The following is a 16,857-nucleotide window of genomic DNA, read 5'->3' as shown; positions in this document are numbered from 1 at the left end:
CTCCCTTGCGCTGGGGAGCCCAGCTCAGGCCCCAGCGCTCCAGCTGTGGCCTCCTCAGAGCTGAGCAGCGCCGCAGGATAACCGCCCTTTAGCTGTTGGTGGCACCCGGCCTCATGCAGCCCAGGACACCATTCATCAAAACTTCTTTACAGAAAGGGTTGTTAGGCACTGGAATAGGTTCCCCAGGGATGTGGTTGAGTCACCATCCCTTAATGTATTTAAAAACTGTTTTGATGTGGTGCTCGGGGACATGATATAGTGGTGGGTTGTTAGAGCCAGTATGGTTAGGTTGCGGTTGGACTTGATGATCTTGAAGGTCTTTTCCAACGTGAGAAATTCTATGGTTCTATGATTCTATGATTCTACTGAGATAGCTGCTCCTCTTTTCCACATCCTGTCTACTTGCTGCCATTGCTGTGAGTCATGGCTTGAGCTGATTGTGTCTATGTGGCTTTTCGGAACAGGGTCTCAGGATGAGCCAGCTCCAGCACTACTGGAATGCCCTTCCCAAAAGAGGCAGACAGTTGTGGTCTCTCAAACAAGAACAATGGCAATACATATTAGTGATATATTGTAATATAGTTCATGCTTGAGTCCTGATCTCACATGACTAGACCAAGGAAACCTGAAATATTACTCTAATGCTAGTAGTAGGCTATTGTTCTAATAGTGATGAAGTGATCTGAAATGCCTGAGAGGTCCTACTGGATGACAGCTCACCCAATGGCAGCTCTCCTAGCCCTGCTAATATTCAGACTACCTGAAGAACTAGCTGAAATGTGATGGCATGATCATGATCATGATCATCTGTCAACGGTTTATGGGCATTCGGCCCGGTTCCGTGACGAAGGGGACGGGGGATCCATGGGTCCACACCCCGTGAAAAGGGAAAAGGGAAAAAGGGTAAGGAGATGGCCTTGAGAGCAAAGAACTGCGGCAACAATCTGAGGAGAAACAAAACCATGACATCATCATAGCACCCATTCTAGACTAGATGTGGAATTTACAGAAGAGTCACAAGTTGGAATAAAGGCAGTTACGAGTCCTGGAGGGCAAAAGGATTACTTACTCTCCATAATGCTTCTTCTCAACCAACTTGATGCATTCTTAAAGTCAATGAAAACAACAATTTAAATCCCCTATATTCAAATGAGGATTAAAAAAAGACTAGTGGGCTGAAATTAATGATGACTCATAAATGAATCAGCTATTGAACGCTCATTCAAAATCTGTTTTCAAGAAGGAAAAAATAGTATGAATAATTGGAAATTAAGGAGATTTTGCAAGTAAATTCTTGCAGATATTTAGTGAGTGGAAGTAAGGATCTCCAGAAAGCATGAAAGTGAAAGTGCACTAAGAAAATTAATTAGTGCTGTTACCGACCACTAGCAAGTATTTTTGAAAAAAGGTAAGATATCAGACGGATGTAGAAAAGAATTTGACGCTCACTTTTTGAAAGTCTTGAGAGATCCAACTGCATATGATACATTTGTCCTTGAAGTGAGTAGAACACACCAGTGGTCCATTGCTGGTAAGGTTTGTGACCCTAATCCAACAGGTCACTCACTGCATGCATGCATTGTCCTGTAGAGTGTCCTTTGTGCTTTCACAGCACTCAGGGATATTTCACACTGATACATCAAATGCTTCTCATGCGCCAAGGGCTCTCAGGACATAAAAATTACACAGCACAGAAATTACAGAGTTTTATCATAAGGTGAAATAAAGTGTCTGATTTGCTTTGATTCCACCTTCGGTCTATGACCTACTTCTGCCTTTTTTTTTTTATGATGGAGGGAAGAACACCAAGGCTAGCAACAAAACAAAGTGCTACTGTCCCTGTCTCTCATTCACTTGCAGGTGCTAAACTGCTGTAGCACCTAAAGGCAGAGGAGAGTAGCAGCTTGTCTCTAGCTGGAACCACTATTTTTCCCCAGAAAAGGGGACAAAAGCCCAACAATAAGCAAGTTATTATCTTCTTGTGAAAGCCTTTGTTTATGCATCCAAAGAGGTGAGTCAATAGACATCCCCTTGACCCCACCCTCCTGCAGTAACAGCTTCCTAAGTCTGCTACAGGTCATAACCCTTTATTCTGGTATTGTTTCCCTTTAGCTGCTACCTGACAGACACCATAGAATAGTTTGACATTTCACTCAATATACCTTTTTGATCTAACATGTATATTAACCATATCCCACTAAACGTTAAGCATCTGTTTGAAAGTATCAACCAGAGAATTCAATCACTGTTGTGAAATGGTACACAAGTACACATCTTTTTATTCGAAGTAGTAACAGTTGTCAAGCTCTGAGGGATGCAAATATAACGAACTCAACCCAAGAGATATACAAAAGCAACTTTGAAAATACGAGCTAAAGTCTTGGTCTGAAAAAGTTTTAAGGTGCATGAAAACACAGCTGAATGTTTGGCCTATCTGCTGATGAACTTCCGCCAAAACGATAAAGCCTGAACATGACAGAAGCACTCTACTCAGCAGTCGGAGGTGTAATGTTATTGTTTGAGTGTCCTCTGCTGGACACCACGTGGCATAGCAAGAAAGCCAGGAATGCATTGAATTTTACTTAGAAAACAACGTAACTACAAAATTCAGAATAGTCCCTATGTTTCATACTCACTTAACTAATTAAAAAAAAATAGCTTTTAATAAAATGTTACAGCTTTGAGATTTTAAAAAATAATTATTTACTCTACGATATAAATTTTTCTGCTGAACTAAGAGGAAAATGCTTATTGGAAAAATACTGCTTTTGTCAATTTGGCATGGCAAAGGGTTGCAATGACCCACTTAGATAAGGAGGAAGGATTTTGCTCAGAGGGCTTGTTTTTCTTTTGAATTCAAATTGAATTTGATGAAATCAGAATGCTGTTGCGAGACTTCCGCTTGCCATTGCAGCATCACTGCACCGCACGCATCTGCGTATGGAATCAGCCTCATATTTGGTGGGGCTTTGGGATGTGGCTATTCTGCCAGTGCTCATCTTTGACCCCATTCAAAAACTGTCGACTAGCTCTGCTGAGAATGCCACGGGAAATTTTTCTTTACCCTTTGAGAACTCGGTTCGGTTCAAGTAATTTATTTGGTCTGTTATTCGTAGCCCAGTATGTGTGAGGTACTTTCACACCTGAATGTAAGCTTTTCTTATTGCTGATCATAGGTTTCTTTGCCTTTCTGAACTTTCTAAGCTATTAGTTAGTTATTCGTGGCATTGTTAAAGTGGCTTTTAAAAGAAGCTGTCCTGATCCATATCACACTGCTCCAGACGGCATTCTAAGTACACGATTCCTTTTCTGTCTCAGAAGAACTGGCCAAATGTTCATTGTTTTTGCAGTTATCTTCTTTATTCATAGGAACATCTTCTCTTCCTCCATTTTCTGCAAGCCTGGAGTTCTTATTTTGAAAGTTTTTCTTTATCAATATAAAGAAGAGGATCGCAAGCAAGTAGGAGGGCCCTCTCAACACTGCTGATAAACCAAGGTAGACATACCTGTCAGATAGAGAAAAAAGGTACTGTCAAACATTGAATTTTTCAAAGAAATTGAAGAAAATCACTTTTATACACTTAAAAGGCTCACAAGGGTATCAAAACCACATTAGAAGCTCAGGGGAGGGCAATTCTAAAACTCACTCTTTGTGAATGGTACCACAAAGTAGACACTTTGGCAACTAAAATCATCTGTTAAAGAATTTTAAATTTTCTATTTGCTTATTAGAATTGATACAGAGGTAAATTTGTGTACCTTTCCTCTCACTGGTAAATCATACAGTCTTTTAAATTGACTCAAAGGATATTAGAACAGATATTCCATTCCAGAAAGTTCCTGTTATTTATACTGAAGGATTTTTGCACTATTTAAAAACTGAGTAAAGAGCCAAGAGTTTAAGATTTGATTCACATTTCTCAATTTCAGGAAATCTAGGATGACCAAAATCTGAGTCAAGACCATTATATTGGATCAGTGGCCTTACATATTACAATAGGACAGATCAAGGAGGGTCTGTACAGACAAAATGCTTGGGACTTTTGGTGCTATACTTTGCCTTACCTGTATGCACTGGAGTCGTATAGCCTGCAAGCCCCTCGCTGCCCACATCTCGTGCTTGCCCATTTCAAGCATGTTTTGTCAATCAGTGCACCAAAGTAAACCGGCGCAGGGATCCCAGCTGCATGGGAATGAGCAAAAATGTCTCACAATATCACAGGAAAAGACTTTTTTTTGTTGTTGTTGGCTCTTCACCTCTGTCAGATAGCAGCTGATAGTACCTTCTATCTGAAGGGACACTACCAGGTATATATGACTAGAGGTACTGAATATACTTTTCAAAAAAGTCTGTGAATGTACAACAACTGAGATCCTCAGCATGACTTGGCCAGATGTGAGCTTATGCTTTACTAGAAAAGATGGCAGACACAGGACAGAATCCTACCCTTGATGAAACAAAAGGTGAGTAATCAGAGAAATGCAGGTTTCAAGGTGGACAGGACCATGTTTCACCATGTTTTGCTTCTACATGGGTATCTTGCATTATTACAAAGGAAATAATTTATTTTGTAGTAACAGGTATATTCTCAGAGTGTTGTACCCTAGGTTTCTAGTGACAGTGTGAACTCAATAAGCTGCCTATAAAGACCTGTAACTTATGATCATTAAGGCTGTAGCCAGGGTATAATGGGAGAAATGTTGTTTTGGGGATGTTTCTTAGAGAATGAAGAGGGGAGCATGCCAGATGTGATCTCCAAGTCACTGAAGAGAAATGTTGGCTTTCATGAATCAGTGACTAGGGCTCTGCACCTTCATACAAAGGAAGGAGCACATCCTCTCAAAGGGCTGAAAAAAAAAAGTTTATAGAAAGGGGGAGGATCTTTTTTTTGTGATGTTTTTCTCTTCTCATGACCAGAAAAGTTTCAAGAATCCCATTGGCACTGCTAGTTCTGAATGATGGAGAAATTCTGCCCTAACAGTGTATGACAAGGAAAATTCAAAAGGACAAAATGTATGTACACTTTTCTGTCTCCAAAGGTCTTATCACAATCATGACTAGAGACTACAGCCCAAATTTGTAAGCTGCTGTCAATTTTTTAGGCAAAAAATAGTAGGAAATCCATGCTGTTTGATTCTTCACACACATTTCTCTACACTTCTGAAAAACTATTCTTACTGTGTCAATAAAGAGAACAAAAGAAAACAGAGGTGCTTTCTTGCCTGCCTAGGCACCTTAATCAACTGTCTCATTTACAACCCTCCAATAAAAAAGGGAAAAAGAGAAGAGCCTTGCCTCATGCTTAAAGGGAAATGAAATCTAATCTGTTGTGTCCCAGGAAAGCAAAGTTTCAATGTGAAGAAAACATTTTGCTATGAGCAGAGTTGTATTAGTGTTGAATGAAGTCCTACAAGAGCATTTCTTTTTGGTCTTACTTGCATCACTGTGTCTCAGTTAGCCATTAGTTGAATGTTAAGTTTGAAACTTTATAGAATTATTTAGAAATTCAAAACAGTGTTTTAAGTTTGTGCAGAATCTCTGCCCGTTTAGAAATACCAGGCTCCCAAAGTGCAATATCATTTAATCAGCAAGTCAGAACTTTTCAAAATTGTGTCAGTTGACTTCTCATTGAACTCTACACTGTATTTGGACCTCCAGAAACAACCCAGAATTTTCGGGTATTTGAAATATACATCTGGTTTACAAACGGTTGTTGCATGGGTGTCATTTAAAGTCAAGCAAGCAAGTACGTTTGTTAGTCAGAAGGATGTCTCTTACCTAGCATTCTCATAACAAGTGTGTACAGACCAACTGCAAGAGATTTCAACTCTGGCTGAACGCATCTGAAAGAAAGATGAATGAGTAAGAGGGATTTGCCTAAGTGTTTAGACATGCCTATTAAATTGCTGTTAATCTCCCCCAACTGAACACTCTTAATGACAGAAAACTAAGTTTTGGAAGAAGAGTGCTTCCTCTGGGTGCTGAAAAGGTATAAAGTGGTATGAGAAAGGGGAATTAAAGTATTGTTTTCTATCACATATCTCCTGGGAAGTTCATTCACTGTGTGTAGTTACGTAAGAATTTTTAAAGGCATAATCATGCTCTAAACTAGTGTTAACGACATCAGTTTCTCAACTGCCTTAGTTCCCTGGCGTACTTGTTCTTTACCTGATGGGAAATACCTTACTCACCTGATGGAAAATATCATATTGCCCTAGGACAAGAATTCTAGAGTAGCAGCATTAGTGCAGCATCTTTTTATATGCAAATGACATTCCTCTGTACAACAACACATCTTGAACTACGCAATGCCCATCTGTTTCATGGGGAACCATACTTCAAACATCCAGAACGTTCACTGGTCTTCAATCCGTTATATATCCAGTCTCTGATACCTCCTTACATATATTAATATGGTCAAGCTTCAGAAAAATGTCTCACAGAAGTGAGTTCACATTCTGTTTTCTATGTTCATTGAGGATGACATAATGCCATTAGGACTTCCACTAAATTTGCCACTGATTGAAATTTCTCTTTAGGTTACTGAAAAGTATATTCTAATTTGCATACTTTGTTCTGAATCACATTCTGGTATGCCTGCACCTGTGTACTTCAACAGATGTAAGCACCAGAGCCTCAGACTGAACCATCAAATGTCCTGAATACCCTAATGTCTGAGGAGCCCAATATGTCGGACAACTCCACATCCAGAAATCCTGACAAATGCACACTATTTTAAATCCACACAGCCAAAATATCCAAGAAGGGAAAGAGGATGTGATCTGAAAAACCTGGGTGAAAGATAGCCATGAGAAAAAAAACATTATGTGGTATTTGGAAGCAAAACTTTTGAACCAACTTACTGGCAGCAGCCAAGTAAGGTTTGATATTAGCAGCTACAAACATAAGCAGAATGACAGAACACATTAGATAAATCATGTTATACTGCAAGAGAGTTGTCTTCTCCCAAAGGAAAGAGGAAAAACCTAGATATGACTTTGATCACCTCACTGTAACCTCTGAACCATTGTTACACACTTTTACTTACCTGTACATGATGAGGTATGCTGGGGTGCCTCCCAGTGCATAGCAAAAGCCACTTAAGACTTGTATTACTGTATAATAAATAAACATCATTGAACAATCATCACTTTTTGGACATTGCCCCAAGGTGACAGAGTTATTTCCTGACCATGAACTGCTGGCTTCAAGACAGCTGCAGTTATGGAAGACCTGGAAGACACAAAACAGAGTCGGTAGGACATTTCTCAAGCAATGAGGAATCTTGCCTTCAGACACTGGCAGAATCTGAAGCCTTACTATTTTCTTGATTGCCTTTCCTTGAGGCAATGGGCAGCAGCTTCTTTTCTTTCCTACAAACTGTGCTCAGATTAGGAAGGGATATTCCAGTATGCTCCTAACAGTGAACACAACATCATTTTTGGAAGATGTACGGAGTATCTGCAGGACCTCTGAACCTTTCTTTGTGTCCCTGGAGGGCTGCTGAAGGGAAAAAGTGAGGTTCAGGGTGTATGCCTATTGTTGCTAGTTGTCTCTGCCTGTATGGCGTTTTCCATGGAAAACACCTGGATCCCAGCTCCTCCTCTTCTAAAGCTGATCCACCAGCCAATCCACCAGAGGTACCTCAGAGCTGTAAGCAGCAGCTGCCTGTCAAGATGCAGCTTATGCAGACTGCCTGAGAAAAGCAGCAGATGTACAGATAGTGTAAAAGCAATAGATTTCAATCAGGAGTTGAAGGCAAGAGGATCTATTAATGTAAGGGGGACTGTGGGCCACGAACCTCAGCCTCTACAGAGGAAAACTTTTATGCTGGACCACTCACTCTCATGGACCCTTAGACATGTTTATTAAACTGCTATCACATTAATGATGTGCATCATGGAGGATGCTATAATAAGTTAGTGTCCTTCAGCTACAGCTAAAAACTTCAGGGCAGCCAAATTGTGGTTTATAAAAGGCAGATCACAAGTAAACTTTAGAAAACATGTAAATACTGTGAACTGTTATTTTCCCCCTCTTATGTTCAATCCACAAAATTCTGCAGCCAGAAAGCATAAATACCTTAGTGACAGCTCCCCAGTAACTTTGTTTTCTCTTAAACACATTACACTACTGAAAATCTCTGTTGTTAAATGGAAAGCAAGCTGGTAAAAAGCTGCAGAAACTTGAGCAGGCTCTTACCATGTTCTTCCCATGTCCCTCTGAAGTCGTGCATCCAGCCAGACATGCCGAAATATATGTCAGTCCGTTGCCTCCACACACAGGATCCCACACATTGGTGGCACATTTGCAGACAGAATTGCAGTCAGAATATATGGCATTTTCATTATATGGAATGGGTTTGCTTAGAAGTTGAGACAGGAGTAAGAACAACTTTTAATTCAGCACTGAGATCAGTGTAGCCCCTTCTGTGTGACAGCGTTTTTGTTCTCATAAGACTAGGGCATGCATTTTAATATTTGAACCTCTAAAATATTGATCTTTTTGCTTCATATTTCATCTCACTCATGCTGATATTAAAGTGATCACTAGATTATTAATAATGCTATGACAAATGAAATTGCTACGACTGATTTTAACTCCCAGGCATAGACAGAAAAAACTGAAAGTATTTGAGAGGTCAGCTGTACCTAGAGCTAGGGACAGATAATACAGCCTTATCAGGTACTTCTTCAGCTGTTGGTAAAAATGTGCCAATGATAGAAACTAGACTTCTGAGAGTGTATGCCAATCCAAATGCTAGTGTTTTTCTGCACGCCTTGGGAAGCCACCTCCTAATGCACAGCTCCTCTTCCGGTATCTTTCTTTGCTCAAAGAACTAATAATAGCTTCTCACTTTTGAACATTTGTTCTGTCTTGACAGGAGAGAACATCTCTGTTAGGCATAAAAGATTCATTTTGTTTTGCAGCAGGCTGAGAGTCTGATGTGCTGCAGTCTCCATATCCACGCAGGATGTGCTACCAGTGTGCAATGTACATATTCTTCATCCTTTTAATGGGTCTGAATAAACTTTGCAAGAAAATGGTTTCTGATATAGAGATGGCACTGTGTGAAACAGAAATATCACTTCTACAGCAAACAAAAATCCTGCATTAGTAATGATGTAACTTTGACAATGTGTTTCTGATTAAGCTTTTACCAGTGCTGCACTTTGTCAAGCTGCCCTCTGCTGATCAACAAAACTTGGTATTTTTTGCTTCCTCTAAGCATTGCAAAAGCACGTTTGTCTTTCAGCTCTAATGTCCTTGTACAGTATTTAACTATTGCTGTCGTAGAAAAAAAACTTCATTTTATACTCACCCATCATATGATACTGTAATTCCTGCTACAACCTGGTTCTCACAGCCAACAAAAAAGTGCAAGAGAGAGAAGGAGTAGGCAAAAAATGACATGGTAAATGCAAACTTGGTTGCTCCAATGATGCTCATTTTATACTTTTTCATTATTAATCCTCCCAGGAAAATACCAATTCCAACAGGTGGTAAGGATGTCAATCCTGAAAGGGATTATTGAAGAGGAATGTTAAAATAAGTCAGTCACACTGGGTTTAAGAGTCAAACTCTGTTTTTGAGTTGATGTCCCTGGCAGTTGTATGTTGTACCACAATGACTCTAGGTGGCTTTCCACTCAGCCAAATCCTGGGGTTGCATATGCTACTTTGAAGTGTCTACACTTCAAAACAGACAGTATGTCCAGCTAGCTGACAGTGGTTTGTTCTCACTTTAGTAGGAACATATCCCTCAATCAGATGTTTCAGAATTTAAGACTCCCCCACCCCATTCGTTGCATATTTTGAGTACCCTCGCAAGAATATAGTAATGCTATTAGTACAATATGATATAAATATCATAATGTAGTATTTTAATCATAATTAAACATAAATAATCAAATAGAATATAATTATTTATTCTGTCCCCACAGACTCTAAAACTAGCTTATATGCTGCCTTCATATAATTCAAGTTCAGGAAAGATCAGTCCCGGAAAAAGATGCCAGAACTTCTCCCAGATCAACCATTATAAAATAAATCATCATTTCACTGTAACTCACCTATTAGAAAGTTAGATTTAGATGCAGATTGTCCATACTGCTGTTCCATGTACTTTGGCTTGTAAGTCAAGAAACCAACAAAGCTACTGAACTGTAACAGTGAGCAACACAAAAATGTAACGTACATTCGATTACTCAGTACTTTTTTCAAGGAGGTATAGAAATCTGAAAGAAAGGGATATATGAGTTGGCTTTAAAGATACATGAAATAATTACAGGTGAGTAATCTATGAAATTTAGGGCAAAATCCTTCTTTTAACTGTCCAAGGGTAAATTGTGTTGATCTTCATTTGCTTGTATCTGAAAGCAAAACCAGGCTGTTGGAAAACTCCAGATGTTGAGATAAGAGTAGAGAACCTTAAAAGAAGAGAGAATTTCAGGTTAAGCTCTGAGTTCTGGAATGAGATATACATGCGAAGACAAAAGGGCTCCACACAGCAAAGACATCTTTCAGCTTACAAGTTTCAAGGCTAAGTGACTGGTGCCTTTGTAGAGAAGCCCAGTAGCATGTCTTGCATTGGGATCTGATCTTAGGAGGAATTTTTGGTGATAGAAAGTATCTCTTCCCTTCACCTTTTCTCCTCTTTCATAGAGTAAGGACTGCTCAATCAGAATTCAAGCCTGCCGTGTTTTCCTCAGGCAGCAATGCGCTTCAGAGTCTCCATGAGCTCTATGATGACCAGAAAAATAATTTGGCCTTCCATAATGCAAAAGGAGACTTATAATTTTTTTAGGTCTTGATGGAAACAGTGTTTCCTCTACTCAAATTTCTATTGCAGAATTTCTGACGTCGGTGCCATACATGTAATCATACGTGCAGAACCTCACAATCTCGAAGAAGCTCTTTGACTTCTCATAATATTTACTGGACAACTCCTTTCCTGGGGACAGTTAACTCATTTACAATGAAGTGTAGGGGAGGTAAAATGTTCTGAAGAACTACCACATTTCTTCTGTACGTTTGGTTTCCATAATTACCTGACATGCAAAACACTTGCCTTTCAGCATTGTTGACCACTTTATTGGCTTAGGTTTTGCAGGAGGAAGTGCCTTCCTCATGGCTCCCATGTTTTCCAGGAGACCAGGTGAAGTTTTGTCTTTATTGGCTTTCAGTGGCTTTTTCATACTCTTTGGCAGGAAGCAAAATGGAATAGCAGCTAGGAAACTGATCACTCCACCTATTAAAAAACCAAGCCACCATGCACCCACCCAGCGAGAGTCCTGTGGAGTGATAGTAATTTTTCCTAGAATTGAACAAGACAGAATTAAGTCATCTTAATTGAGGAAATGGAACTTCCCACATTTTATTTGCTAAAGTAGCTATATTTGTACAGTGGTTGAATTTCAGCAGTAATGATTATCACCTAACAAAAGACCTTTAATGCAGTGAAGGCATCAAAACTCATATCCCCTGCTGTGGGGGGAACACCTAGTTGGAAACAGGTGATTTTAAGGTCCCTTCCAACCCAAGTCAGTCTATGATTTTATGATCCACCAAAACTGTAAAAGTGGTGTGCTAGCAGAATCTTCTCATTAAGATCACAACTTAGAAAAATTTCTTTAGTCTCTGAGTGCTCTTGTTACTATATTCTAAGATTAAATATGTATTTTAATCCTTAAAACCTAGAAGAAGATTCTAAAATGTCCCTTGCCTAATTCAGCCTTCACCCCAAAAGCTTCCAGTAATTTGATAAAATTATTACAAAGTAAAATTAATAAAAATAACATAATTAATGTAAATTAAATATAACTGAATTAATGCAGTTAGTATTTAAAATACTCTTCTGCAAATATGTAGATGAATCTTTTAGCAACAGGTATTAACTTACTTTCACTTCACCTATTTTGCTTACCTAAATCCACAAATCCAACATCCACATAGAGTTTGGCACATAAGGATCCCAGCAGGAAACCAAACATTGGGCCAAACATGGCTATTGTGTGCAAACATGCTGAAAGTATAACGAGGCAGAAGACAGTACATTTTAATGAGTGAATGTTTTCTTCTTGCAGAGGATAATCAACCTCTTATATTAAGAATCTCTCAGTTTACTTCATGTTGACATTACCTACATATACAGGAACATTCTCTTCTTTAGCAAAATCATCAAGATAAGAGATGCCCAGTGGGGTTATTGGAGTCTCACCAATTCCACGTAACATGTTTCCCAGTAAGATGTATATCCACATATATGATGATGGTTCTTTCTCACAGGCTGCAGGTAATGAGATGTTACATTTTCATATTTTTTAAGGGGAGATAGTGACAAATCACAGGAAATTCAGCACATGGTTATAACTTAGTATTTATGGTTTGAACAGCATTCTCCTCATAGAATATCAATGAGAGGCTGTCAACCTGATTATCTCTTTTAATAATCTTTAGATATCATGTTCCTCCGCCTTCACTGTGTTTGATTTCTGAAGATACAAGTAGCACCCATCAGAAAAAAAGCCCAAGGGAAAAAAAAAAGGCAGACTGATACTATCATAAATATGTTATCTGGCATATAAAATGAGAAGTTTGAGAAGGCATGTAGAGTTTGACTCTCTCTCTATCTATTTCCCATGCAAAGCAACTCGTGTAACATCTGTATTCCATGTTGAAAGTAAGATCAGAGAAATCTCAACTTACTTCCAGTTGACTCTGTACAACTTCTCTTCCCCTCTTGTCATCTCTTCCCCCAGACCCAAGTAACGAATCCCTTCAGAAATTTCTTTGCAAACAGGCTCAGCATCTCCTTCAGTGTTAGGGTTATATTATAGAAATTTGGAAGTGTGAACATAGGAAAACTAGGATCTGGGTCCTAGTAATTTGTGTTTGCTGGATGTTTCATCTCCAGACAAAATGCACAAAGAGCACTGAAGTATTAGTAATGTTCTCAGGAAGGTAGGGACTAAAGTTAGAAACCTAACTGAGCATCTTGCACTGGGCAATGATTTACTCCACATGTAACCAAAGGTAAAACTAACTCCTATATTTGTGTTTACACTTACAGTTCCTTACCAGACTGGGAGGTGTCCAAAAAGGTTTCATTCACATCTTGATGTGGAGAGCACGGATTTAAGCCTGAAGTTGTGTTGGTTGAAGGTCTTGTATCTGATGCGGTCTCATACTTATAACTGCGAACAGTAGGTTTAGAGGCAGGGTTCAGTATGGAAGTGCTAGGATAGTAGGCCAGGAACTGCTTGAATGCTACTTCCCTAGAGGTATTTTTGTTTAAGTATCAATCCAAAATGCTACTGAAGGAGCAAGAAGAAAGTTTACTTAAGTATATTTTAAAAATATGGAATACCAATGGTATGGAAGATATAACATTTCAAGCTGGAAATTATCTCTGAAAGTAATTCAGGCAGGACTGAATTTCTGCTGTCAACATTTAGAGTCTGGTCCAAATTAGATCCCTACACTGACTACACTGTCAAGGAGAAAAAGAACAATCTCTGGAGTCTGAGCCTCCCTTTTTATCTTGGATATATATTTCTGGGAGGATAGGGAAGAAGCAAGAAAGGCAGATATGAGCCTTTCTGAGGAGCAAGTGCAATGATCTTATGCAGAACAACATGGTAAAGCACACAGTCTGCTTCTAGGAACTAGACTGGCTCTATTTGACTGGAAAAGCTTATTTTTCATGTTGAAACAAAGAGTGTTCGTCACAGGGAAAAGTACAGAATAGTATAAAAATTCAGGCTGAGACCCATGAGACACTTTATGAGTTTCTGAGTATAGATGAGCAAGATGCACAGCTTGATTTAAGCAGTGGAAAATACAAGTCTGATGCTAATGCAAGATCTACCATCATGAAAAAATGTATTCTTTATGTTCCTCTGGACCTAGAGAAGATGCATAGGAATTAGTTTTAGCAGATGTGAACATGGATATGCAAGGATGCAATGAGGAAAGCCAAGGCCCACTACAAATTAAATCTGGTGAGGGAGGTCAAGGAATACAGGAAAGGTGTCTTTAAGTATATCAATAGCAAAAGGAAGACTAGGGAAAACGTGGGCCCACTGCTGAATGAGGTGGGTGCTCTGGTAATGGGAGACACTGAGAAGATGGAGTTATTGAATGCCTTGCCTTCTTTGCTTCAGTCTTTACTGCTAAGGCTGCCCCTCAGAAATCCCAGAATCTGGAAGCAGGAGAGTCTGGTGAAAGGAAGACTTTCTCTTGGTCAAGGAGTATTATCTGGTTGGAGGTCATCTAGACAAACTTGATGCACACAAATCCATGGGCCCCAATGGGATGTACCCATGAGTACCGAGGGAGCAGACAGACGTGATTGCCAAACTGCTCTCTATCATCTCTGAAAGGTCATGGAGAATGGGAGAAGTGCCTGAGCACTGGAGGAAATCCAGTGTCACTCCAGTCTTCAACAAGGGCAAGAAGAAGGAGCCAGGAAATGGCAGGTCAGTCAACCTCATCTCTGTCTCTGGGAAAGTGATGGAAAAACTTATTCTAGATTTCATCTTTAAGCAAGTGGAAGAAAAGGAGGTTATCAGAAGGAGTCAGCATGCATGACTAATCAGGTAGCCATGAGTGGCTGGGTAGATGAGGGGAGAGCAGTAGATGTTGTCTACGTTGACTTCAGAAAGCCTTCCTCGACATCCTTGTAATGAAGCTTAAGAAGAGAGAACAGTGAGGTGGATTGAGAACTGGCCAATTGCCAGAGCGCAGAGAGTTGTGATCAGTGGTGCAGCATCTAGTTGGAGGCCTGTAATTAGTGGTGTTACCCAGGGGTTGGCATTGGGTGTGGTCTTGCTCAACATCTTCATCAGTGATGTGGATGAAGATACAGAGTGCACCCTCAGCAAGTTTGCTAATGATATGGAGCTGGGAAGAGTGGCTGACACCTGAAGGCTGTGTTCCCATTCAGCAAGATCTGGACAGGCTGGAGAGATGAGTGGAGAGGAACCTGGTGAGGTTCAACAACGGCAAGTGTAGGGTCCTACACCTGGGAAGGAATAACAGTATGCATCAGTACAGGTTAGGGGCTGACCTGCTGGAGAGGAGATCTGAAAGAAGGAGCTGAGTGTCCTGGTAGACAGTAGGTTGACCATGAGCCAGCAGTGTGCCCTTGTGGTCAAGAAGACCAATGGTATCCTGGGGTGCATTAAAAATAACATCAAGGGAGGCGATTCTCCACCTCTACTCTGCCCTGGTGAGGCCACATGTGGAGTACTGTGTCAAATTCTGGGCTCCTCAGTTCAAAAGAGACAGGGAACCCCTAGAGAGAGTCCAGTGGAGTGCTACAAAAATGAGGGCCCGGAGCATCTCCCTTCTGAGGAAAGGCTGAGAAATGTGAGACTGTTCAGACTGGAGAAGACCAAGAGGGGATCTTGTCAACACTAAGTGGTGGCTTTGAAGAGGATGGGGCCAGGTTCTTTTTGTTGGTGCCTGCTGACACAACAAGGAGAAACACACACAAACTGGAAGACAGGAAACTCCATCTGAACATGAGGAAAAACTTCTTAACTTTAAGGTGACAGAGTATTGGAATGGGCTGTCCAGAAAGGCTGTGAAGTCTCTTTCCCTGAAGATATTCAGAATCACCCTGGACACCTTCCTGTGCAACCTGCACAAAAGGATCTGCTGAAGCAGGAGACTGGACTAATGATCCCCAGAGGTCGCTTCCAACACCTATGACTGTGATTCTGTGATTTGGAACAGAAAATAAGCCAGGACCATTTCTATGAGCACCAGTACATCTGCTGGCTCTCAAGCTGAAAGCTGCCTTCTGTAAGGAGTTGCTGCAGGAGAGCACAGTCTGTTTCAAAAATACGCCATCTTACACAAATCTCTAGTTTCCTCAAGTCCAATGCTATATTATTCTAATCAATCTTGATCTGTACTTACTATCCCATGAAGAAATGAGGCATTGCTGTTAAAAGACTTCCCAAAGCCATAGTAAAGCATCCAGCAGCAATTACTTTGGGCCTGTGAAGTTTAGCTCCAAAGTAGCTTACAAATGCAATCACCAGCAAATTACCTGGAATGTAATGAACCAAAATTAATACTAGATGCTGTGCCTCATACTTCTCTGAACAGTTTTCTGCATATTACGGAATACTATTACCCATCTCAAAGCTTCCATCGATGAAACCAACAGTAGAGGATGGAAGGTCAAACCTTCGTTCAATTTGTGTGATGGAACTTTTCATAATCGTACCAGACAATGCTTTACTGAAGTAGCTGAACGATAAAGCAGCAAGAAACACCTGAGGGAAGATTGAGATAGAAAATGAGAGGTAGGGGCAAGGAAAGATATCACATACAAATAAAAATATTTTTAAAACTGTGCGAGGCAATCATCACAGTGTATGATTGTTACTCAAATGATAGTGACAACACTGTGTTTGAATTTTCTGTACTCTGGTTCTGAGAGTGGTGCCAGGATGTACTCAGTGATGTTAGCTCACTGCTCAGCTTTTCCCTGCTGGAAAGAACTGGTGCTAGCTGCTGCACTGAAAGCTTCCACTTGCTTTACTTGGTTCGGAGTTGCAACAGCCATCTTAGTGACCAGAAAGCCTGATCTGACCTGTGTTGTAAGCCAGAGGTGTTCCAAAGCAGAAATCCTGTGGACTGTAGAACTTAAATTTGGCAGACAAAAAATTGGGGACTGCATGCCTTGCTGACATCCTGTGGTTAAAGCTGATGACCATGCTGGGCAGCCAAAATAGTGAGATTTCTGGATGTTGCAGAAATGTAGATTTTCTCACAGATGAAAAACCTCATCAAGACAGATTTAATGAGACTAGTCTCATCTAAAATTAATATCAGCTCCAG

At 40.2% G+C, this 16,857-nt stretch overlaps 1 protein-coding gene across 1 annotated transcript; it reads right to left on the bottom strand.

Moving 5' to 3' along the window:
* LOC110392419 (solute carrier organic anion transporter family member 1C1-like) lies at positions 2,761–16,289 on the bottom strand. Its single transcript, XM_021384661.1, has 13 exons — positions 16,148–16,289; positions 15,928–16,060; positions 13,081–13,196; positions 12,143–12,289; positions 11,927–12,025; positions 11,072–11,317; positions 10,074–10,238; positions 9,324–9,519; positions 8,204–8,366; positions 7,050–7,234; positions 5,780–5,844; positions 4,066–4,183; positions 2,761–3,506 (listed from the first exon to the last, which is right to left on the bottom strand). Exons 1-13 carry the CDS (start codon positions 16,230–16,232, stop codon positions 3,290–3,292), a joined length of 1,935 nt encoding a protein of 644 aa, XP_021240336.1. The 5' UTR covers positions 16,233–16,289; the 3' UTR covers positions 2,761–3,289.

This window comes from Numida meleagris, chromosome 1 (assembly GCF_002078875.1).
Source record: "Numida meleagris isolate 19003 breed g44 Domestic line chromosome 1, NumMel1.0, whole genome shotgun sequence".
In the NCBI taxonomy this organism is placed as follows: domain Eukaryota; kingdom Metazoa; phylum Chordata; class Aves; order Galliformes; family Numididae; genus Numida; species Numida meleagris.
The sequence above is the reverse complement of the archived record's forward strand: the minus strand, read 5'-3'. Positions and strand labels throughout refer to the sequence as shown.